This window comes from Lepidochelys kempii, chromosome 2, assembly GCF_965140265.1.
Source record: "Lepidochelys kempii isolate rLepKem1 chromosome 2, rLepKem1.hap2, whole genome shotgun sequence".
In the NCBI taxonomy this organism is placed as follows: Eukaryota; Metazoa; Chordata; order Testudines; family Cheloniidae; genus Lepidochelys; species Lepidochelys kempii.
Genome location: NC_133257.1, coordinates 184021340 through 184044897, shown reverse-complemented (window position 1 = coordinate 184044897; position 23558 = coordinate 184021340). Strand labels below are relative to the sequence as shown.

The following is a 23558-nucleotide window of genomic DNA, read 5'->3' as shown; positions in this document are numbered from 1 at the left end:
TGTCTGTAGGCAAGGACTGGCCTGTCTCCCAAGATTTGTGAGAGTGTTGGGTCATCCTTCAGGATAGGTTGTAGATCCTTAATAATGCGTTGGAGGGGTTTTAGTTGGGGGCTGAAGGTGACGGCTAGTGGCGTTCTGTTATTTTCTTTGTTTGGCCTGTCCTGTAGTAGGTGACTTCTGGGAACTCTTCTGGCTCTATCAATCTGTTTCTTCACTTCCGCAGGTGGGTACTGTAGTTGTAAGAATGCTTGATAGAGATCTTGTAGGTGTTTGTCTCTGTCTGAGGGGTTGGAGCAAATGCGGTTGTATTGCAGAGCTTGGCTGTAGACAATGGATCATGTGGTGTGGTCAGGGTGAAAGCTGGAGGCATGTAGGTAGGAATAGCGGTCAGTAGGTTTCCGGTATAGGGTGGTGTTTATGTGACCATTGTTTATTAGCACTGTAGTGTCCAGGACGTGGATCTCTTGTGTGGACTGGACCAGGCTGAGGTTGATGGTGGGATGGAAATTGTTGAAATCATGGTGGAATTCCTCAAGGGCTTCTTTTCCATGGGTCCAGATGATGAAGATGTCATCAATATAGCGCAAGTAGAGTAGGGGCATTAGGGGACGAGAGCTGAGGAAGCGTAGTTCTAAGTCAGCCATAAAAATGTTGGCATACTGTGGGGCCATGCAGGTACCCATAGCAGTGCTGCTGATCTGAAGATATACATTGTCCCCAAATGTAAAATAGTTATGGGTAAGGACAAAGTCACAAAGTTCAGCCACCAGGTTAGCCGTGACATTATCGGGGATAGTGTTCTTGATGGCTTGTAGTCCATCTTTGTGTGGAATGTTGGTGTAGAGGGCTTCTACATCCATAGTGGCCAGGATGGTTTTATCAGTAAGATCACCGATGGATTTTAGTTTCCTCAGGAAGTCAGTGGTGTCTCGAAGGTAGCTGGGAGTGCTGGTAGCGTAGGGCCTGAGGAGGGAGTCTACATAGCCAGACAATCCTGCTGTCAGGGTGCCAATGCCGAGATGATGGGGCGCCCAGGATTTCCAGGTTTATGGATCTTGGGTAGTAGATAGAATATCCCAGGTCGGGGTTCCAGGGGTGTGTCTGTGCGGATTTGGAATTCATTTGCAAATTGGATACAATTAACTTAGGCTTGAGTAGAGACTGGGAGTGGCTAAGTCATTATGCAAGGTAACCTATTTCCCCTTGTTTTTTCCTGCCCCCCCCCCCCCCCCCCCGACGTTCTTGTTAAACTCTGGATTTGTGCTGGAAATGGCCCACCTTGATTATCATACACATTGTAAGGAGAGTGATCACTGTAGATAAGCTATTACCGGCAGGAGAGTGGGGTGGGGGGAGAGAAAACCTTTTGTAGTGGTAAACACCCATTTTTTCATGCTTTGTGTGTATAAAAAGATCTTCTACACTTTCCACAGTATGCATCCAATGAAGTGAGCTGTAGCTCATGAAAGCTGATGCTCAAATAAATTGGTTAGTCTCTAAGGTGCCACAAGTACTCCTTTTCTTAGTGCTGTCTGTGAATTCAAGACCCTAGCTAATTTTAAGCTAGCTAAGACTGACCTTTAAACCATGTTGCCTAGTGTGACAGGGTAACAATTCTAGCTTGATGTTACCAGGTTGAATTACAGTTTAGGCTGGAGCACTGTTCCTGGCCTGGGTGTGGCCTTTCCCTGCATAATACACACACGTCTGAGCACACTTGCCAGCATACTTCCAAACAATACCCCTTTCCCAGCTGAAGGCCCCGAACAGGAAAATGGAGGCTGCTTGGGTCTCCCATATTTCAAGGTACCGTGCTACTTGCCTAGCCACTGGCAAATGAAAGGAAACTTGCTATGCTCGCAGACAGGATAATTTATTTATACAGATTAAAAAAATGCCAAGCTACCATTTAATTTAAAAAAAAAACGCTTTTGTGTGAATTGGATGATTTTCTGTGCTTCAAAAAATGACAGGTTATAGGGCTGGCTGGAGCTAGGCATTGTGTACACAGATGCTGCGGAAGCTCCTTCACACAGCTCAGTCAATGCACTCAACTTCTGCCCTGCATCACCCCATTCTAGTCCACTGCAAGAGAATTCCCTAGGTAGACACAGCTGATTGTGCCCAACTCTAGCGTGGTTTTGCGGGTGGAGCTACGCTTTGTTTGAACTCGTAATTGGTGCACTTCAGGTGGTTCCGAGTTTCTCTTCAGTTTGGATAAGCCGCCAGGGTTTAAGATACTCATCCACGCTCTCCAGAATTTCTGAGTCTACAAAATTGGGTTTGTCGTCTTCATCTGCAGCTTGCTTCAGTTTGGGCAAGAAATACCACAGACTTTTTCTTTCTGCCTCTTGTTACTTCCACTTAATGTGCATGCCTGGGCCAGGACCGAAATCATGTTAGTGAGTGCTATGGAGGCAGTGCTTCTGTGAGGCAAGTAAAGGAGGGCCCCACAGAGACCGCTCTCTAGTCACCTACTCTGCAGGGGGTTGGCAGCAATAGAGGGCTTCGAGAGGAAGAAGTTTGAAGTAGGGGGAAAAAAGAGATTCTTTTCCTTAACGCAGGCCCTAGACATTGTCATCTAGGCTGGCGCATATGATATAGGGGATGTGGTGTATGCAGCAATGAAATTAGAGTGCCTTTGTTTTTTGAGCGCTGCACCTTTAGATGTTTAAGAATGTTCTCTGTGGGCAAAGTTTGACCCATGAGCCATTTTGTTCTCAGGGTTGCTGAGGTCCGTTTCAGAGGGACACACATGCATGCCTTGTGGGGACTTTAAGGGTAACACTAACAAGGAAGAGGTAATCTAAAATACGCGATGTTACACTGAAAGCACGTATTTTGCTGCTTGTAACAAAGTGGAGCAGGGGTACCTAATGCAGTTCTTTTTAGCTTACGTGCACTGTGACCAGGACTGATCACCGAATTTGGTCCACTGGTTGGATCATGAGCTTCCCCGGGTTGGGCCAGGTACTGATGGGGAGTGCAGCGTGAATGCTGATCTATGTCCCCCCCACAACTGAAGTGTGTAAGTGGGTATGTGACACTTGAGAATGAAAATCATGCGGTGTCTCCGCTACTCCTTATTCAGCAAGTATCTAACTATGGCACTTACTGGGACATTGAGTCTGCTGTACTGGTGAATGGCCTTGTTTGCAAATGAACAAAATATACTGCTGAATGCCGTTTTATCCAACCTTTATAGAGATTAGGTTTGAGTTCTGGGGAGAGGATTGGTCATTTCAAAATTTAATCTAAACCGATTGCATGCATGCCAAATTTTTATTAACTTCTGAAGTCAAAGATCAGATCCCATAAACATTTAAGAGCATGCATGTGTTTGAGTACCCTGGCAGACTCTGAAAGGTTACTAGTCAGAGTTAATTTAGTAGCAAAAACTTACTACCCAATACTCAAAGTGAATGGGAATAAATTAAATCGCTGAGGGTGCTTTATGAACTAGTCAGTTACTTTCCCACCCTGGTTCCTTTTTTGTTTTGAAGCAAAAAAGAAAAAAAATCTTGTTCATAGTATTTCAGTATTTCATAGACATCATTGGATGTAGCATAGGAATAAGTTGCCAAAAGAAAAGGGAAAAAGATGTGAAATGTGCTATTTGAAATGTATTAATCAAAAACATCCACAGTTGCTATAGAAGGATGGTAACTGGAATGGTTTTGTTTAGAGGCTCTGTGCAGTGTTCTCATTAATATTTGGGTTGCATATTATGCTGGTCATCTAGACAGGAGCTTCTAAATGTTGCATTTCTACTTGAGAATTTTAAAAGGTTTAGGAAACACTCATGAATTGAATTTAGGTAGCCATTCTTATCTAGCTTTACATCATTGAGGTCTAGGGAGTTCGTCCTGGCCCCGAGGCTGGGGAGGAGTGTCTGCAGTGCCTTGTTTACTGCCTGCACAGCTCTTGGATTTGCCCACAGATTTTCTTGTCTTTTGCAGCAACAGTTGTTCCTGCAGTTGATATCATAGCTGTAGTCTCAGCAAAGGTAGGCGGGAATGGTCTCCTAAGAAACGAAAAAGAGGAGACAGGATTGGGTATGGGGTCTGTACAACCTAAAACCAAAAATGGATTTTTTTTGTCTTTAAAAATAGGCCAAAATGTGTGTCATGCTGGATCTTGCTGAGTTGTTGGGCACACACAACTCCCATCAGCTTCAGTGGGAATTGCGGTGCTCAGCACCTCACAGGATCAGATCGTTTTACGCAAACTGTTTTAAAAGTGATTTTAAAGTGGTACAGAGAGTTGGAGGGACACACTCTTATTTTTGTTTCAGAGTAGCAGCCATTTTAGTCTGTATTCGCAAAAAGAAAAGGAGTACTTGTGGCACCTTAGAGACTAACCAATTTATTTGAGCATAAGCTTTCGTGAGCTACAGCTCACATCTGATGAAGTGAGCTGTAGCTCACGAAAGCTTATGTTCAAATAAATGTGTTAGTCTCTAAGGTACCACAAGTACTCCTTTTCTTATTTTTGTGTAGATCAGGCTTATTTTGGTTTAGTTTCAGTTGATTAGGAATTAATTTAAGCCAAACTGAAATAAGTCTGATTTTAAATTGAAATAAGAATGCCCACAGAGCCTTTTGCACCCGTTTGAAAAATGATTTGTTAAACCGATTCAACTACTGTGTATAGACATGGCCCAAGTGAGGCCAATGACAACAATTGTGTTTTAAAGAGCTCAGAATGTTCTCCTATTTAAAAAAACAAACACACTAATTTCTTCTTGGATTGAAAACTTTTATGTGAAGTTTTTTGTTTAACAATTTTAAAGTCTTTTGAAAAGATTATTGTCGTTTAGAGGTAGTAGTAACAGTTAGCTGGCTTAAATCAAATTTGATATAAAAATCAAAACAGATGTGTACACATTTAAGGAAATAATTAAAATTCTGCTCAGATAATCAGTGTTTGGCCTTATTATGTAATAATGCACAGAAACAGACATGAGCTAACTGTATCGTACATCACATGCAGACTAATTAACCCGTGTGTTGGTGGTCATCTACTGATGTTCCCTTTATTGTCTTAACATTCAGCTGAAATCACTGAGGACCACATCCTGCAATAGGATCCACTAATATAAGGGCCCCTGTGCTTTGTGTAGACTCCCACTGACTTTAGTGGTACAGACATCTACTAAAAGAAAAAAGCTTGATTTCTTTGCTGGTTCAGGGCCTCAGACATTGTTGCATTCACTTGGGTGGCAGGTAGAATCCATCTGGATTATTCAACCAGTAATCAAATTGTTGGGTAGACAGAGAAGAAGCCTTCTTTTGGCCACAATAGTATCAAAATACAAAACAGCAAACTTTACTGAACTATGCACCAGATAGAATAGAATGAAAGAAGACCCCCTGCTGATAGTTTATTGGTCTATGGAGTGCATGTTCTGTAGTTTTCAGGGGAATAATATTCATAAAGGGAAATGAAATACAAACAACTACCTCTAGTTAAATTCTAAATGCTAATAAGATTATAACTCAACCGGGAAATGCCAAGTTCTTGTTGACATCTGGTCCTTAGTTTATGGTGATGTGGAGGGAAAACAAAGCATGTTTGTTTTCTTTCAACAGGGTGAGTAAAATATCTCCACAATTTTTTGGATTATTTTTTTACTCGTGCTTTCTCACATTCCTGGTAAAGGGCCTCCTCATCCAAGGTGCTACTCATCCTCTAAGTAAACATGCCAGAAGATACAACAGGACAAACTGAAAGGCTGCTAGAGAAGAACCACCTTGGGCTGACAGTCATGGAATCTTTTTGTTTTCTTTTTTTTTGGCAGGTTTGAATTATATCTTGACTGCAGATGTGGCAAAGAAAGAAAAAGGCCAACAGCCCAGGGTTTATTTTGTGTTTTCTGGAGAAACAATGGGACAGGTTGTGGAGCAGTTACAGCTGTCATACATGAGGGAAAAGTGTGATCACTACCTAGCCTATGTGAAGGTCAGTCCATTCCATCTCTTCTCTGGCATTCACCTTTTTGCAGTTCCATCTGTTGCTTTAAGTATTTATTCTATAGGCCATCAAAGGCGTTATGTTTGACTTGGTTTGGGATACTTTTGCTTTTTAGTTCCTGTGTTTGAGCTTTTCTGGATCAACGGAAGGGCCCTTCTCAGTGGAAGGTTTTGAACTTCCTCCCCAAGAGATCTGCCCTAGGAGGCAGATATGGATTTGATGGCCTTCAGCACACAATGTCAGGAATATTAATTGGATGGATTGTGTTTTTGTTTTGGCTGTTATATTTCCCCCAAATATGGATGCTAAGTTACTATGGCGGAACAGCAGTAGTTGGACAGCTTTATTTCGATGTATGTTTTAGGGTCTAAGCAGTGGGCCCTCTCCAAATCATTTACTTACTTTTGCCATGATGACTGTGGGAGGCTCCCAGGTGGCTGCTGGCTCAACTTTCAGTTCTGGGGCACACTCTTGACTTCATTTTGGGGTGCGATTGTAGGCGGGTTCATTGGAACTTTTATCCATGTCATGGATTGATTGTTACACATCCCCACTCTTGAATAAAGGAGGTGTCTCCAGCCATGTTTCTGGAGGGACAATATTGTTCCTTTGACAGAGTACGCTACCAATGAGTTGGTAGAAAATGCTAATGATCTTTGGTCTACAGCTATTACTGACGACATGTCCCCTAGGTGTCCTCTTAGTTGAGAAGTAAATAAAAAAGCAATAGAGAATTATAATTCTGTTTATAGAAGTCTAGAGGATGGTTAAAAATAATCCATGCAGTAAGAAATTATTCTTTTAAATTGTATACATGACTTTTGTGTTTTCATGTGTAAAGCATCATGAAGCAAATCTGTGGAGCAATATGCTGAGATGATACAACTGGCCTGGTGATGCATATGCTGCTGCGTAACAATTACTGGTCTCTCGTTTCAAGGACACTTCTACATAAATTAGGCTGACCTAAATTCACTTTGCTTCACATGGCAGATACTGAGACAGTCCCTGTTTTTAAACTCCATGTTATCTTTGCATTTCCACTGACAAGCCAGTGTAGCCAATAATCCTCATAAGGAGGAACTCTTTCAGGAAGCTGCTTTGTACCTAAAGACCCTGAGGCTGGGAGATGAAATTAATCCTTGACATTATTAGCATTTTTATGCAAGGTTGCTGACATAACTGAAAACAAACATAATGACCACCAAGAAAGCAACCATGTGCTATTAAGTTGCGTGTGTCCCTGGATGTCGACTACATCTTCCAAGGTTTTCTGCTTATGGGGCAGCTCCCGGTTTCCGCTGTGGAAAAAGCTTATTACAGAAAATTTAAGCAAATTAGTTTACCATTAACTGGAATATCTGGATGCATGTTTAATAATTCTGGCCTTTCTCCAAAGCAGCATGTCCGATCAGGCTTTAGTATATAATATTATGGAATTCTGGTGATTAAAACAGTTCAGGGAATATGCTCCTTTATTACTTAGCTCTTGCATTAAGAAATACTTACTTTCATACTATTGTGGTTTTTGGGTGATGTATAGAATTCACTAGGGGGAAACACAAGTCTGAAGAGTGATTGTATTTGTTGTAATTATTGTTAGCTATGGCTTGGCATACAAAATGTTTTCAAAGAGAAACTATTTGCCCTCAAAACACTTGGGAATTGTAATTGCTTATGTAAAGGAAATATATAAACACATTTAAATTTACCAGCAGCTGTTTATTAATAAAGTGAAACAGCTGTTTAACAAATAGGATTTAGTTGTTTATAGGATATAGGCAAGGCCAAGGTTTTTTTCCAATTTGGCGAAACTGCAGGAAAGGTCATTAGTTTGCGTAAGGAAGGATGCAAAGTAGTAAGGAATGATGATCCGTGGTAGTCTCTGCCCTCATGGGAGGAAGTGATGTGGTCCATAGAGTCATTGGAAACATCGAAGAGCCTTGCAGACTCCGGAGGAGTGGAAATGGAGGTCATGATCCTTTACTGTTCTCAATCCTTGAGTAAGAAGCTAGTAAAAGTTAAAGTTCTTTGATTACATAGTTTTGTGCGCGAGCTGGTGTTGAGATTTGGGTTTTAAGGTTGGCATTGGAATAATTTATCAAGTATTCTTTGCTTTTAGTTTTCCTTTCCCTCCCCTTTGTACCAGGTGCCCTACGAAATTACCCACTTTTCGCATTCTGGTATTTGAGACTTGTCCCTAACCCATTCACTTTATTACCATTCATTTAGATTTTCTGTGACAAAAGTCTTAATGTAGCAGCGTTTCTGTTTTGCAACTGCAGTGTTGGAGTATGCGTGGTCACGATGTAGAAATAAGTGCTTAGGAAGACCAAATGAATTGATATATTAACGCCTGAGATGGGCCGCCTAATCCTGGCGGGAAAGAAGTTACCTGAGCCCACTGGCAGCCAGCAGAACTGCGGGTGACGATGTTCAAATAACAGGATGTTTCTAATTTGTGTAGCTGGCATTTCTCTGATTCAGTGTATAGTGGATAAGCCATGGCTTTTGGAGACAGCCACTCCACTGAAACCGACTGTGGGGCTGCTGGCCTGTCTCCACAGGAAGCACTAGTGCCACACTCAGCATCTGCTCAGGCCCGTCCTTCAGTTTATTCTTCAGACACGAAACTCACAAAATTACGCCAAAACAAAGCTATTCCCCTGGCCAAAGCCAGCTGCAGAGGCCTTGTCTATCTCTCTCTCCCTCCTCCCTGCTCCAGTGCCTACCACCAGATTCACCCTGCTTCTTACAGCTGTGCTCTTCCGCTGAGCTTTCATCCCTTCACAGGAATCACCTGACCCCTTCCCAGCTGGCTGTGATAATCTCTTCCCCCAGGCCCAAACACCTGTTCTGAAGAGGCTTTGTCTCCCAACAGAGCTGGCTGGCCCCAGCTGGCTGGCCCTTAGATGAATTCATTACACTTTACACTGTTGCTGAGGGAGAGCATTCACTAGTCCAATGACTCCCCCATAAATCTGAGCAAGAGCTACCCCTCTTTTTCCTACTATTGACTCCGAGCCTGTATAAAATTCTCTGGCTTTTTAAGTAACTGAGTTTCTGATGGTGAGTGACTCTCAAAAGGTTTGGAGTTTGTGTGTTTGGTTCAGTCAAGGCTTCAGAAGTTTGTAGTCTAAGATGAATATTATTCAAAATCGTTGAATCTCTCATGGCTACATAATTACGTTTCAAATCTCAGACTCCTGGAAGATTTCTGTTTTCAGTCCATGGTGGAAAGTGGAATGAAACCGTGTCAGAGCCACGGAATGATGTGAGTGCGGTTCAAAAGTTAGGTGGGGAGAGACACTGCTGCCAGTTCTGGTTAGCTGACCCTTCGGTATTTGGAATCAGAGGGACCCCAGGTGATCTGCTGTTCTCCGTGACACGTAAACTATCATCTGGCACAAAACCTAAAGTTATTTTTATTTAAGCAGCTCTTGGAGTTTTAAAATTCTTCTGCTCAGTAGAGAATTGGGAGACAGCAGGAACAGTTGAGCTGTGATTGTGATGTTCAACAGTGTCACTGGTTTTCTCAGGTTAGTGTTTAGCATTGATGCCGTGCTGTTCATTGAGAGGTGCTCTACTGCTGAGCATATGACACTGAATATAACAGCACGGGTAATACTAGAAATATCAGCCCCTATAACTGACCTATAGTAGACTATCATTGGGTTTCATGTCACTAATCCACAGATCCCACAATAAAAACCCACCAGCCACATCTCGCTTCTCAGCAAAGATTTAATACCAGATTTTGTGATAAGGTCTCATACTTCTAAAACTACAAAATACTGAAATGTGTTTACTAGCATATAATGAAGCGTTGTCATAAATAACTCAACTGCACCTTTTCACAGTAAATTAACTAATATATTTTAGAATGCAACGGGCTATAATTTTATAGTCTTCTCCTTGCAAATGCAGAGATTTTTTGCAATGGGACTCTCAGTACATTATGGAGATTCTGCTTTAAATTATTATTACAGTAGTTGCAGGTTTTATGTCAGCAACAGAACTTTTAGTAATAGTGGGACCATTAATTTTCCATTTCCTTATTCTCAGGATGCGCTGTCTTGTTAGTTGTTGCCAAGGGGCAGACTTCCTGGCCGTGCATATTGTCATCTTTGGCACCACTGTCGCTATGCAGAGATTGCAAAACTTGTCACAATTTGTAATTGGTTGCTTCATGGAATATCTAGTGATGTCACTTCTTGTACCATATCCTATATAGGGTTGGCATACCAGCTGATGTCCCAAAAAGCATCTCACTTTTTATTTGAAGACATAGCATCAGAGGAAAACAGAATGCCATATCTATTTCAAATACCTTGCTCCAGTTTTCAAAACCTTGTGATGTTTTTTGGCCAAATTCCTGGGCCTCAGAAAGATGGGAATTCAGCTCCTTCAATAGAAGTAACTTTCTTTGTGATAGTCTGATCACTGCTGACTCTCACAAGTGTAGGGTCGTCCACCTGTGGGAACCTTTCCCAGCATACCTTGCCATGGGGTTCTGAAAGCTGCTTAGCACCTTCTGAAAATGCTGAGTATACTCAATATTCATTGACTTCAATGGGAGCTGAGGGCAATTAGCCCCTTTGTAGAATCAGGCCCCTGGTTCATAGAAATTATGCAGAAAATTATCAAAGATTGTGCAGTGCTGATCATGTAGAGAGAGTCAGAAAAGATCAATCATTGCTTCATGCTCCACTATCTCAGCTCAGCACCCGCAAACTCCCACTGGAATTTTTTTAAAGTTCTAACTAACTCCAGCTGGCATCAAGCTATTGAGACACTTCTTCACAATTCTTGTAAGCAAATCACAGGTCAGTGCTTAAAATCCCTTCACAAAATGTTTTCTAGGTTGTTGAATTATTTTAAAGGCCACCACTGTCTTCTGCGAGCTTGTCAGACTCAGTAACAAAATACATCTGCTTTTATCTTGCAAGCCTCCATCAACGTTACTGGATTAGAGGAAGCCAAAAGAATTTTTAAGCCAGTTCTTTTATTTTCTAATATATGTGTATCGCTTTCAGTAGAACGCGCAGCAAACACAAAAATTAGAGAAATAAGAATATGACAGGAAAGGGAGGAGCAAGAGTAAAGAGATAGAGGCTCCAGAAATTGAAAAGAAAAAAAGTTAGATGTTTTCCTCTATATTTCTCTAATCTTAATCTTGATTGGGCTGTATACTATGGTGTTCTACTTGTCCTCACCTCTACTCAGAGGCCATGTGAATTGAAGGTACTCAGCAAATCCCACAGATGGACCCATAATGTGTTTAACATGCATTCTGACCGGAGCAGTTTTACAACATTGAACCCCTTATAGAATTTTGTTTCCAGGTTGTGGCTGCTGTTACTTCCTCCTTTTCTGAATTTCCCTCATATTTAGAAAAATGTGAGAGGATGGGACAGGAAAATCCACCAACCTGAATTTGAAACTGAGAGCAAACAGTATAGTGCTGCACATTTGTTAGGTCAAATCTTTTCTTCATCTTATTTTCACAAGGCTGAAGGTTGAAGGCTGGTCAACTGAGCTAGCTATTGCTATCAGTCAGTGCTGTTGCTGTTCAAAGCCAGGGCCCTTAACAGCCTCAAACAGCATCAACAAACACAGCACACAATTACATCAGATATTGCACTTATATTTTCCAGAGACTGTTATCTCTATGGCTAGCTGGTTGTCTTAAACAGTCCCATGGTGCCCATAATTTAACTCCTATTGACTCCAGTCATAGCTACAGAGGAGGACAGAGCTGATCAACAAATATTATTGCCACTAAACTCAGTTTATAATGGCAGTCTAGGTTATGAGTTTGTATTGAGTTTGCATGAACCAAGCAATAAAGAGTTCTGATTATAAAAATGCTACTTGTCCACAGAAATCACCATGGCTGTCTCTCTCATTTGCTTTTGAATTCTGAGGACCTGGACCTTTCATTTTAAACTTTAATTCAGGCATTTGGGTCTCTAAGGCCCTGATATTGTGAGCTGGTGATCTTTCACAACTGAGTCTCTAAAGCCAACTTAATTGAGAACATAAAGACCATACTGGGTCAGACCAAAGGTGCAGCCCAGTATCCTGTCTTTTGACAGTGGCCAACAGGTGCTTCAGCGGAAATAAACAAAACAGGCAATCATCAAGTGATCCATCCCCTGTTGCCCATTCCCAGCTTCTGGCAAACAGGCTAGGGATACCATCCCTGCCCATACTGGCTAATAGTTATTGATAGACCTATCCTCCATGAACTTATCTAGTTCTTTTTGGAACCCTGTTGTAGTCTTGGCCTTCACAACATCCTCTGCCAAGGAGTTCCACAGGTTCCACAGAGCCCATTTGCAGTTTGTTTTATTGTGACTGTACCTGTATCTGCAGCTGTTTGATCTCACCTAATGGGAATATCTGCATCAAAAAATAACTTATTCTTAAAATCATAGTAATCTTACTTGTAGAGTCTTTGTAGCACTCAAATAGCTTCACCTTCATGGATGATGTTTCAAAGATGTTATAGACATTGATGATACACAAACAGGCTTGCTCATCCTTGAGACAACCTCTCCCTTTTATATTTATTAAAGATATTCTAATAGAAACAGGTGTTGGCTGTGGTTAGTAATATTACAATAGTTTCTAGGAATCCCAATCAAGGGCCATGTCCCCATAGTGTTTGTGTCTGTTCAGTCTAGTAATAAAAGACAGTCCTGGTCTCAGAGAGCTCACAATCTTTGTGTCAGACAGGACATAACAGGTAGACAAGACAAGCAAATAAGTTGCAGGTGGATTTGGAGGACAACGTAAAAATAAAATAGTTTGGCAGAAACCACTGCTCATCATATCGCTTCTGAAATCCAGCAGTTGGCTGCCTTTCATTTGTTTTCTCCTTTGAAAGAATGAATGACCTTCACAACTGATTTGAAACTGTGATTCCCATGACTTTATGGGCTTTTTGATCACTGACGGAAATTCATTGCCTAATCCTATTCCCCATTATTGTAGATGTTCTCCTCTTCTTGATACCTCCCAGTATTATTGAAGTCTTGCATTTGTGCTTATGTTTGCTTGTGTTTAAGGATGTATAAGGATTTCCATTATACGCCTCTTCAAACCTTTACAAAAGTTTATCCCTTTGGGGGAAGAAAAGCAGTCCTTTTGTGGCTGGGATTGTTATGCATTTCTCTACAAAAATTTTTTGGAAATGAAGAATCACCAACACTGTGTTTCAAGGATCACATTTTTCATGGTTCTTCACCACCAACAAAAAAGCAGCCAAAGCTGACTTCCTTTATAGTAGGTTGCTGTTGTCTGGCCTCGTTGTTAAATAGCTTTAGCTGGATTGCTCAGGATTGAGCCTGCTTGTCCACAGTGGTCTGGGGGCCAATTCTGAGACCCTAACACTTTGGCTGATGAAACATGAGTCATGCAGCTGACCACTCCAGCCTTTGATGGGTAAACTGCTCCACTGAATCCCTCCCCCTACTTCTCATAGAATGAATCTCCCATTGGCTTTGACTGTTCTCCCACCCTCATAGCCTGATTGGAGTGAGTGGCTCGGGATGGCAGAGACCTGTGCCCAAAGGGAGAGGAGAGAAATAAAAACAAGCAATTGGTTTTGGTGTGCTTTTGTGCATTAGTGCAGAGGCTGATTTCAGAGCTGCAGCAGCTATGAAAATCCGTCACAGATGCCAAGAATTTCAGTGGATTTGGACCACAGGGTAGACAAAGAGACAAATGACCTAGTGCACTGGTCAGCAGGAAGTTTACGAGTACTGTATGTAAGACCAAAGGCTCTGTGCAGCTTTGCCAAGAGTGACGACTGCAGTGAGAATCAGGGGCTTACATTTTTGGGTTTGTTTCTTTCATTGTCCTTGCCGAGCCATCTAGTGAGTGTCAGAAGGAGCCAGGCTCAGTCACATCACATGTTCTGCCTCTGAGTGGGTGGGTGGGCGGGCTGATTTATAAAGCAAAGCTTTATTTGTATAAATGTGCGGCTTTGGACAATCTGGTGTATTGCTGCTGGCCAGAACAGTGTGCAAGACATGCTGGTAGACTATTGTACCTAACATTTTCCATTGCCTCACCCTGATGTAAGGAGTTCAGCCTTCTCCCCTTGGAGATGTAGTGGCCAGGCATGACTGTGCATTGTGGGAAGCTGCCGGTGGCCTTGGAAAGCTCCTCTGACAGTCTGAGAGGCGCACGGTACATAGCTGTGCTGTGCTCCATTCTGAACTGCAGCGGAGCACAGGGTTCCTCTTCAGTGTCTCTCATAAATGCAGGGATTTAGCTGTGTTTAAAAAGGGAAGGTTAGGAATGTGTTGCCAGGGAGGAAGATGTTTGAGCTAAGTGTGTGGTTTGCCAGAGATCGAAATGATATTAATTGTTGTTTGTTTGTTTTTGGGTTTCCTTTTACTTTTGCAGAGGTTTTGTTATTTGCCAAAGATCTGATCCAAAGCCCATTAAGTCAGTGGGGAGCCTTTCTACTTTGTCTCTGGCGCCTGACCCAAGTCTGGCTTGGGAACTAGGTGCTACCTAAATTCTAGTCACATCTTCCTCCCCCCCCCACCCCTCCTGCTGCCATTGAAGACAATGAGAGACTCTGGAAACCTCCACAGGGCTGAGTCTTTCATGCTTATTAAGTTGAAAATTCATCCATGCCTGTGTGCGCTCTCGGTTTAAGGGAGAGAACGTTTATGGATTCCCACCTCTGCCAATCTTTCTAACTCTCGAGGAAATTACCACGTTTTCCCCCATACTGATTTACGACTTGGCTGTAGAAGTTCAAACTCTGCGTGTCTCTGTTGTGGGAAAGGGAAACTCCTGGTGATTGCATGAGGGCACAACTGTGTAGTAAAAATTTACCTTTTAGTTGAAGGAGGTCTTGGAACCTACCATGAAAATAGAATGCTTTTTAGTTTCCAAGCTTCTGTACTCATCAATAAAACTGAATTGGCATGAGCAGGTTAGCATTTAACCACACACATTTAATGGGGTGGGAGTACGCGTGCGGGGAGCGGGGAAGGAATTCAGCAAATCCAGATAGGAATTATGCAGCACGTGATATGTTTTTTTGCTTGAATGTATTTCATAAATATAGTCTGTTGTATTGCTTAACCTCCCTGAGGTCATCAGGATATATAGTATATGTTCCATGAAATGAATGTACGATATGGGTCTCATAAATTCTGCTGAAAGCACTGGATGTTCCTTTCAAATGATGGCTCTTGGTATCAAAATAATTAACTTTATGTATTAACCTGCAGGCAGGTTTCACCACTGGTGACACATATGCACAAGGCAATGTGCGTTATTTATGGTGCAGGCAGAAATACTGTTGCTCCAGAGGGACTGCTTAGGAGGGATCCTGCCAGAGCAACCCTGGGTTTACTCCTTCCTGTTTGTAGTCAAAGCCCATTTGTCTCAAAACAAAACAAATGTTGGCTTGAAGAAGGCCCACTCAATAGAATGCCCAATGCTTTGACTGCTAAGGTTGCTTTTTCATTTTTCCTGCCAGTTTTCATCCACTATAATCCTGAGTAAACCATAAATGGGATCTGTTGCACCAGACTTGCACCTTAAGCCCTTTGATTTACTCCCGGTCCCTATTTGTCTAAATGTCTGGCTCTTCTAGAGATTCTCTCTACAGTTGGAGGGAAATGCAATTTTTCCAAACTGACTTCTACATGCACTTTTTTGTGTATATTTTAACCAAGTTATAAATGGTCCTTTTACATAGAAAACCTAGATAGCAAATGTAAGAAACTATGTATCCGTGTGATAAATACAAGAGACATGCACATGCCTGGTCAGTTCAGTATCTACTACCATATTACCTGTCTACTAATCCATCCATCATGCACAACATGGGGTATTAATTGGTGTCTGCTGTCAACCACCAAATCATTGATAAATTGGACAGGGTCCAGAAAAGAACCACAAGAATGATTAAATGATTAGAAAACATGTCCTGTAGTGATAGACTCAAGGAGTTCTATTTATTTAGCTTAACCGAGAACGTTGAGGGGTGACTTGATTACAGTCTAAAAGTACCTACATGGGGAACAAATATTTGATGTTGGGCTCTTCAGTGTAGCAGAGAAAGGTATGACATGATCCAGTGACTGGAAACTGAAGCTAAGTAAATTCAGACTGAAAATAGGGTATACATTTTAAACAGTGAAGGTGATTAACCATTGGAACAATTTACCAAGGGTGGTGGTGGATTCTCCATCGCTGGCAATTTTAAAATCAAGTGGAGTTTTTCCCCCCTAACAGATCTGCTCTAGGAATTATTTTTGGGAAGTTCTATGACCTGTTTTGGACAGGTGGTCAGACTAGATAATGTTCCCTTCTGGTCTGTGACTCCATGAATATGAATCTTGCCCAGACTTATTTGCACAGGTGCTCATATGCTATGGTCTGGAATTTCCCCCTCATTTTACAGCTACCCAAAGCCCAGGAGGTTTGAACAATGTATATTTTTATGTTGACAGGCTATTTTAAGAGGGGATTAGGGTGAAGGAGTGTTTTGCATTTATTATTGTTTATTTTTCTCTTCTGGGACTCATGATGTAACTAAGGCACTCATCTTTACGGGCTGAAGAATACAAATAATAAATATCAGACCTGGCTCTTTTATAGCCCTTGTCATCAGTAGATCTCAATGTGTTTAGAAAGTTCAGTATCAGTAGACCCATTTTACAGATGGGGAAACTGAGACATGGAAGGGAAGTGAGTTGCCCAAGATCACCCAGCAGGCCAGTGGCAGAGCTGGAAGTAGAACCAATGTCTCCCGAGTCCAGTCCCGTACTCTATCCCCTACACTATCCTATCTGGATTTTAGAAACTCTGCAAACCATTCCTAAACTAGTTTTTTGTGTCAGGTGGTGTAAACTAAACACATGATGGCATATTGTGCTTTAAAGGTAGATCGGCACTTGTTTGGGGGTGGATGTACATAATTAACTCTTGATTTTGCTACTCATCCCCATCCCAACTGAATCCCAAACTCTTCCTACAAAATAGTAACGAAAGGTTGCGGGGGGGGGACCATGTGTCCTCCTTTAGTCTCAGTTTAGATCAGTGGTGGGCAACCTGTGGCCCGCGGGCTGCATGCAGCCCATCAGGGTAATCTGCTGGCGGGCTGCAAGACAGTTTGTTTACATTGACCGTCCACAGCTCCGAGTGGTCGCGATTCACCATTCCTGGCCAGTGGGAGCTGCAGGCGGTCAATATAAACAAACTGTCTCATGGCCTACCAGCAGATTACCCTGACGGGCCATGGGTCGCAGGTTGCCCACAACTTGTTTAGATTTTCTCCTTGCAGCTTGTTTGTCTCCGTGGTTTTCCTGTTTACAATACAAGGAGGAATATCAGGCAATGTGGTGATTGTGGACCAACAGCTTGCTTATCCTATCTAAACTGGGGAGTGCATAAAATTATCACCGTCTTATTTTGTTATCCTTTGGAAGGAATGAGCAAAGCACTTTATGAGGAAACATTAGAAACAACTTCCAGCATAAGACTCCTGTCTATGTGAAAAAGAAAACAATTAGTTTGTGAAAGATGTGGCCACTGGTTTTATTCCAAATCTATAACCTTTTGATTGTTGGCAGACTCCTGAGGTCTGCTGGGGAAGTTATATGTAGAATGTACTTGGTTTGTTTTGGATGGCGAACAGGTAATTCTAAGCCAGTGCTTTAGTTCATAGTGTAAGTATGAACCTGGTAATGTGTCTGAAGGATTGTATTTGTAATGCATTTCAGCAAGGGATGGATGAACTGACGTGACAGAAAATGCTCTCTCCCTCAACATACACCTTGAGCTATCACCCTTTCCTTAGCACTAAATTAAACTCAAACTTTTGTGATTCAGTAATGTTTGACCCAGTACAGAAAAACACTGCCTTCCCTCATTCCCAGAGAGAGATGGGGTAATTACAATCGATGTGGTAACTATTTATTAAAAATTATTTTAAATGTCACTCTGCAAACAAACCTCAATTCTGCGAGCTGTTCCACATGGACAGCTCCCTACACCCTCCCAGAGCCTCATCCACTTTAGAGATTTAGATCTAAATCCTGATCCTGCGAGTTGCTCCACGTGATTTGGATGCTTTTGCCCACATGGAGCCCATGTGAATGGGGCTCCATTCTGGTTCAGGGCTCCACCCTGTGGAACAATTTGCAGGAGCTAGGGTTGCCAGTTTCAGTTGGATGTATTCCTGGAGGTTTCATCATATGACATAATCTTTAATTTAAGTTTGATCTTTAATTCCTGGAGACTCCAGGACAAATCTGGAGGATTGGCAACCAAGGAAGGAGCAGGGCCTTAGATTACCACAAGTTTCAGGCCCACAAGTATTTTCAGTCTAATACAGACGGGGAAGAAAAGAAGACAAGACATGGGGAATCTACATAGAAGTCTATACCTTCTTCCTTCAGCCTATACGTTGCATAATTATAGAATCCCTTAGACTGACTTAGAAAAACACACTTGCTTAGACTCACTCCTACTTACTGATGAGTAACGTACACTCTCTGCACTCAGTTACACATCCCTTCTGATTTTAGTATAGGTTTAAGGAAACCTAAGTTGGTGTAACTCACACCTGGGGTGTCCGGAAGAGAGGAGGGTAGTAAGAAAAGCAGCTAACAGAAAGATGTATGAAGGTGTAAATTAAAACTGGTCATTTGATATGTGAATTTATAGCTCCTTACACCTTCCAGCCCCTTTTCATGCAAGAGGTCCACAGGTCTCCAGGAGGTATGTAGAAGTCAAGACACCAAAGGGAAAAAGAAAATAAATGATAGACTATTCCATTTGAATATTCTATAACTTTGCACTGTTCAGAAATTGCTTTGCAAGTGTTCAGGGTGACAGAGATGCCCAGCTTTGTGGATCTGTCATAGTATGAAAACACAAGTTGATCTTCATGCACTTGAAGAAATAAAAAGTTTGACCATTAATATGTCCAAGGTTCCACTCTTGATCATTTATCGTTTTCACTGTGGTATCCATTAGAATGTTGATACTTCACTTAGAACATATAATGCACTTGGGGTAGGTCTTAAGATGGTTTTAATGTGTTAGGCAGTACTAAAGCTATTAGGAAGTAGGGAGCACAAGGAAATTCATGTTAACTGCTTTTTTTTAAATATACTAGAGCTGGGCAGGAGCAGAATTTTCTGTTATATGGGGAATTTGTTGTCTATTTTGGAATGGAATAAAACCCAAAATTTTTTAGAAATTTCACAGGAAATGAAATGCAATTTTTTACCTTTTTAACTTTAAAAAATGTTTTTCATATAAAATTCTGTTTTGAAAAGTTTGTTTGGAAAAAAAAATCCAAAATGCTCCCTTTCAAAATGTTGAAACTGAGCATTTCAACACTATTAAAACACTTGGATGAAATTTAATTTAGCAAAACATAAAACAATTGACATGTTCAAAAATTTAATTTAAAAGTAATTTTTCATTGAAAAAAATTTAGACAAAAAGATTCGGAACAGCTTTAAAATACAGTAGTGGGACTTGAATGCAAAACCAGAAAGCTTTAAGAATTTCCATTTTAAGCTTCACTCTCTCTTTCATGTGCAAAAGCTCTAAGAGATGAGAACTAAAAATTGTAAGCTGAAAATTTTTAAATGTCATTTGCCTTGAAGGATTTTATTTTTTACCCAGAGAAAACAGGTGTTTTCATTTAGCTATAAACTACTCCTTTTTAAGTCATGCTGGAGGAGGTCATTGGGTAGTGTTCTGAATTATTCTTTTGGTTACATGTCATTGAAGGAAACATAATTTCATACCTTAGTAAAATTCAAGAACCTGACAAATTAAGATGATTGCAGAGCCTGCATCACAAATTGGGCAAATGAGTCCAATCTCTGGCAGTGATGGGGGAACCCCAAAAGGTTTGCGAGAACGTCTGCGTGTTAGTGGAACTTTCCTGAATCTGAAAAATATTTTTGGTTTGATGGATGGGTGAATGTTCAAGTTGGTTCAGGTCAGATACAGACACCTCATCTCTGGAGAGCTGCTAATGACACTGATATGGGTAATGCTCAGTGTCTTCAATTCTATGATGCACACTTGCTCAGATCTGCCAAAATGTACTGGAATGTATTCTAGTGAAATGGAGTTATTACTTAAAAGTTGCTTTGACACTGTAGCCATCACAAGCAATAAATATTATCCAAAGGGCGGAGAGATGGCTGCTGTTTATTTGTCTCTTTAAAGAACTGGAGGAATGCCAGGATTTATTTTTAAACTTTATATAACCAATTTTAAATATTTGTGTTGGCCCAGATTGCTTTTCTTATTATTTTGGGAACACTCTGAATTTGTCCTATGTTGTTTCTAATGTTTTTATTTGACTTCAGTCCTCTCTCTGTCCCTGTCATAAATATAAAGGGAAGGGTAACCACCTTTCTGTGTACAAAACTATAAAATCCCTCCTGGCCAGGGGCAAAACCCCTTCACCTGTAAACGGTTAAGAAGCTAAGATAACCTCACTGGCACCTGACCAAAATGACCAATGAGGAGACAAGTTACTTTCAAAGCTGGAGGTGGGGAACAAAGGGTCTGTCTGTCTGTGTGATGCTTTTGCCGGGATCAGATTAGGAATGATCTTCAGAATTCCTGTAAAAAGTTAGTAAGCAATCTAGCTAAAAATGTCTTTTTGTTTAATGGCTGGTAAAATAGCTGTGCTGAATGGAATGTATATTCTTGTTTTTGTGTCTTTTTGTAACTTAAGGTTTTGCCTAGAGGGATTCTCTATGTTTTGAATCTGATTACCCTGTAAGGTATTTACCATCCTGATTTTACAGAGGTGATTATTTTACTTTTTCTTTAATAAAAATTCTTCTTTTAAGAACCTGATTGCTTTTTCATTGTTCTTAAGATCCAAGGGTTTGGGTATGTGTTCACCTATGCAAATTGGTGAGGATTTTTATCAAGCCTTCCCCGGGAAAGGGGGTGTAGGGCTTGGGGGGATATTTTGGGGGGAAGATGACTCCAAGTGGGCTCTTTCCCTGTTCTTTGTTTAACACGCTTGGTGGTGGCAGCATAGGGTTCAAGAACAAGGCAAAGTTTGTAAAATGAGGAAGTTTTTAACCTAAGCTGGTAAGAATAAGCTTAGGGGGTCTTTCATGCAGGTCCCCACATCTGTACCCTACCTAGAGTTCAGAGTGGGGAAGGAACCTTGACAGTCCCTTTGTAGCAAAAATGATATGATATACACAAGTCATTTGGTGGTTAATAGGTTCCCAGCAAGAACTGACACATGCTTCAGTTAAAGTACAGATGATATGTTCACAAGAAAACCTATTGAGAGAGCCTCCTGCAATCTAACTTTTTTTTTCTGACTGCATAATCAGGACACACTTTTTTCCTCCCAGTGTTCACACATACTGTAGCAATCCTCAGGAGACCTGTGTGTGTGTGCATCTGAAAAGGATTAACAATGGGTTTGGTTGGGCAGAACGATGCATTGGACACCTGGAATAATATTTGCCTGTGTTTTTGTTACGATCAGTCCCCCTCTCATGAACATTAACCCCACCCACTTCTCTAAAGCATTTTTCATGCAAGAAGACATGAACAGAAGCTAACTAGTTAACTTACCTCTGCCATGATGCCTACTTTATTGGTCAGGCTGCTAGCTGCCTACTGCTACTTTGACCACTTGGACTATTAATGTGTGCAAACATATCTGCCATTAGTATTATCTGTCTGCGTTACCTCTATTTGCCTATATATCCGGTTTTGGATTTTTAAATAAACCTCTAAAAATGATCCAAAGTATATCCAAACTGTCTAAATCTTTTGAGAATGCAAAACTAGGTTGGAGATCCCATGGGAGAAGACTTTTCTAGAGGCATTCTTGGTACTTCTTGCTTCCAGCGTGCCTGTAAATAACTTTCTTGAGATATATGAGTTCTTCCTTTCAGGACCGCTGGAGCCAGGAAGTGCTGTCAAATATAATAAGACGCTCAGTCAGAGTTTTGGGAAAAGCTTGGTCTGGGTTCATTAATGTATCCCTGCAGTTTTTGCTCTCCAGAGAACCAGGAACTGAAATTGACTAGTCCGTTTAACTGTACAAGTTAAGCAAAGCATGAAATAGAAACAAAAAGCATCAATGATAAAGAGGAAATTGGATTATTAAAATCCTTTCCTTTTTAATAGGTAAGGATTTTTTTAAAAAAGAGTTTAAAATCTGCTGATATGTCTTTAATTGATTTAATTGGTTAAATGTTCTTCCCTTTTTATCCTTGATTTCTTTTCTGTCTCTCAAGGATTTATGATAAGGTGTTTTAGGGTGGAAGGACTATCTAAAGATGCTTGTGCTATACTTGAGATGCCAAGCAACTTAATTCTGCAGAACAAGTGCTGGTTCTCTCCTATATTAGGTCTTTAAGGACTACTTCTAGAAAATAGAATATGAAGATAATTATTTAAAAGCCTTTACTCCTCCACAACTAAATTGCTTTTGTATGGAGTGTAAGTTTTACCACTTTAAAAAAATCTTTTCTTTCCGCTGAAGACATCATCCCTTTGGGGCCAGCCCACATGATAAGGATAGGCAATGAGATGAGTGTTGTACATCAGCATTCCCATGTTAATGGCTAATGCATGGATGGCTCAGCATTATAGACAGATACCTGGATTTATGTTCCCTCAGTGACAAAAAGCCATGGCATAAAAGTTGGCTTTGGTTACTAGACAGCACACTGTCAGGTTTATGACACCATCAAACGAGCCCATTGGTCCATGCTGGAACTGCCTCGATTTTCTTCCTCGATTTTTGTTTGTTTTGTTCTAAAATGTTGTCCTGTGCACTGTTTAAAAAGCTGCTGTTTTCTATCTTCAGAGGTGGCTGCATGGTGGGTAAAGTTCTTATTTGTAGGTTTTGCAAAACACTTTAGGACCCTGTAAGGTGATTTTATTAATGTACAGTAATGAAATCTGGAGCAAAACGAAGAAAGAAGCGATTATTTTATGAACACACTGAATATAGATAAGTGTTGGAAAAAAGCTGTGATCCCTGAGACTGCTGCAAGAAAGATATAGGAATAGGGTTGCCAGGTGTCTGGCTTTTGACCAGAACCCCCGATAAAAAAGGGATCCTGCTGGCTCCAGTCAGCACTGCTGACCGGGCTGTTAAAAGTCAGACTCCCTGCCTGCCCTAGCGCCGTGTGGCTCCTGGAAGCAGCTGCCTGGTCCCTGCGGCCCCTAGGCACATGGGCTGCCAGGAAGGCTCTGCACACTGCCTGTGCCCCGAGTGCCGGCTAAGCAGCTCCCATTGGCTGGGAATCGTGACCAACGGGAGCTGTGGGGGTGGCACCTGTGGGCGTGAGGGCAGCGTGTGGAGCCTCCCTGGTTGCCCATGTGCCTAGGGGCTGCAGGGACCTGGTGGTCGCTTCCTGAGAGCCACAGTAAGCACCGCCGGGACCTCTCACCCTGACCCCCCTCCTGCATTCCTGCACCCAAGCCCCTTGTTTCTGGCCCCAGCCCAGAGCCCCCCCCCCGCACCCCAACCCTCTGCGCCAGCCCAGAGCCCCTTCCTGCATCCCAAACCCCTCATCCCT

The 23558-nt window shown here is 41.6% G+C and overlaps 1 protein-coding gene across 3 annotated transcripts in view; it reads left to right on the top strand.

The window, feature by feature from the left end:
* ITGA9 (integrin subunit alpha 9) overlaps nt 1–23558 on the top strand; it is a 294601-nt gene that overhangs the window by 67160 nt on the left and 203883 nt on the right. For all 3 annotated transcript variants that reach the window (XR_012157453.1, XR_012157452.1, XM_073332985.1), the window contains exon 15: nt 5801–5961. Coding sequence is in view for 1 of the 3 variants with exons in the window: in XM_073332985.1 (XP_073189086.1) it covers nt 5801–5961 (161 nt within the window). In the remaining 2 variants the exon portion in view is untranslated. The remainder of the gene's footprint in view (nt 1–5800; nt 5962–23558) is intronic.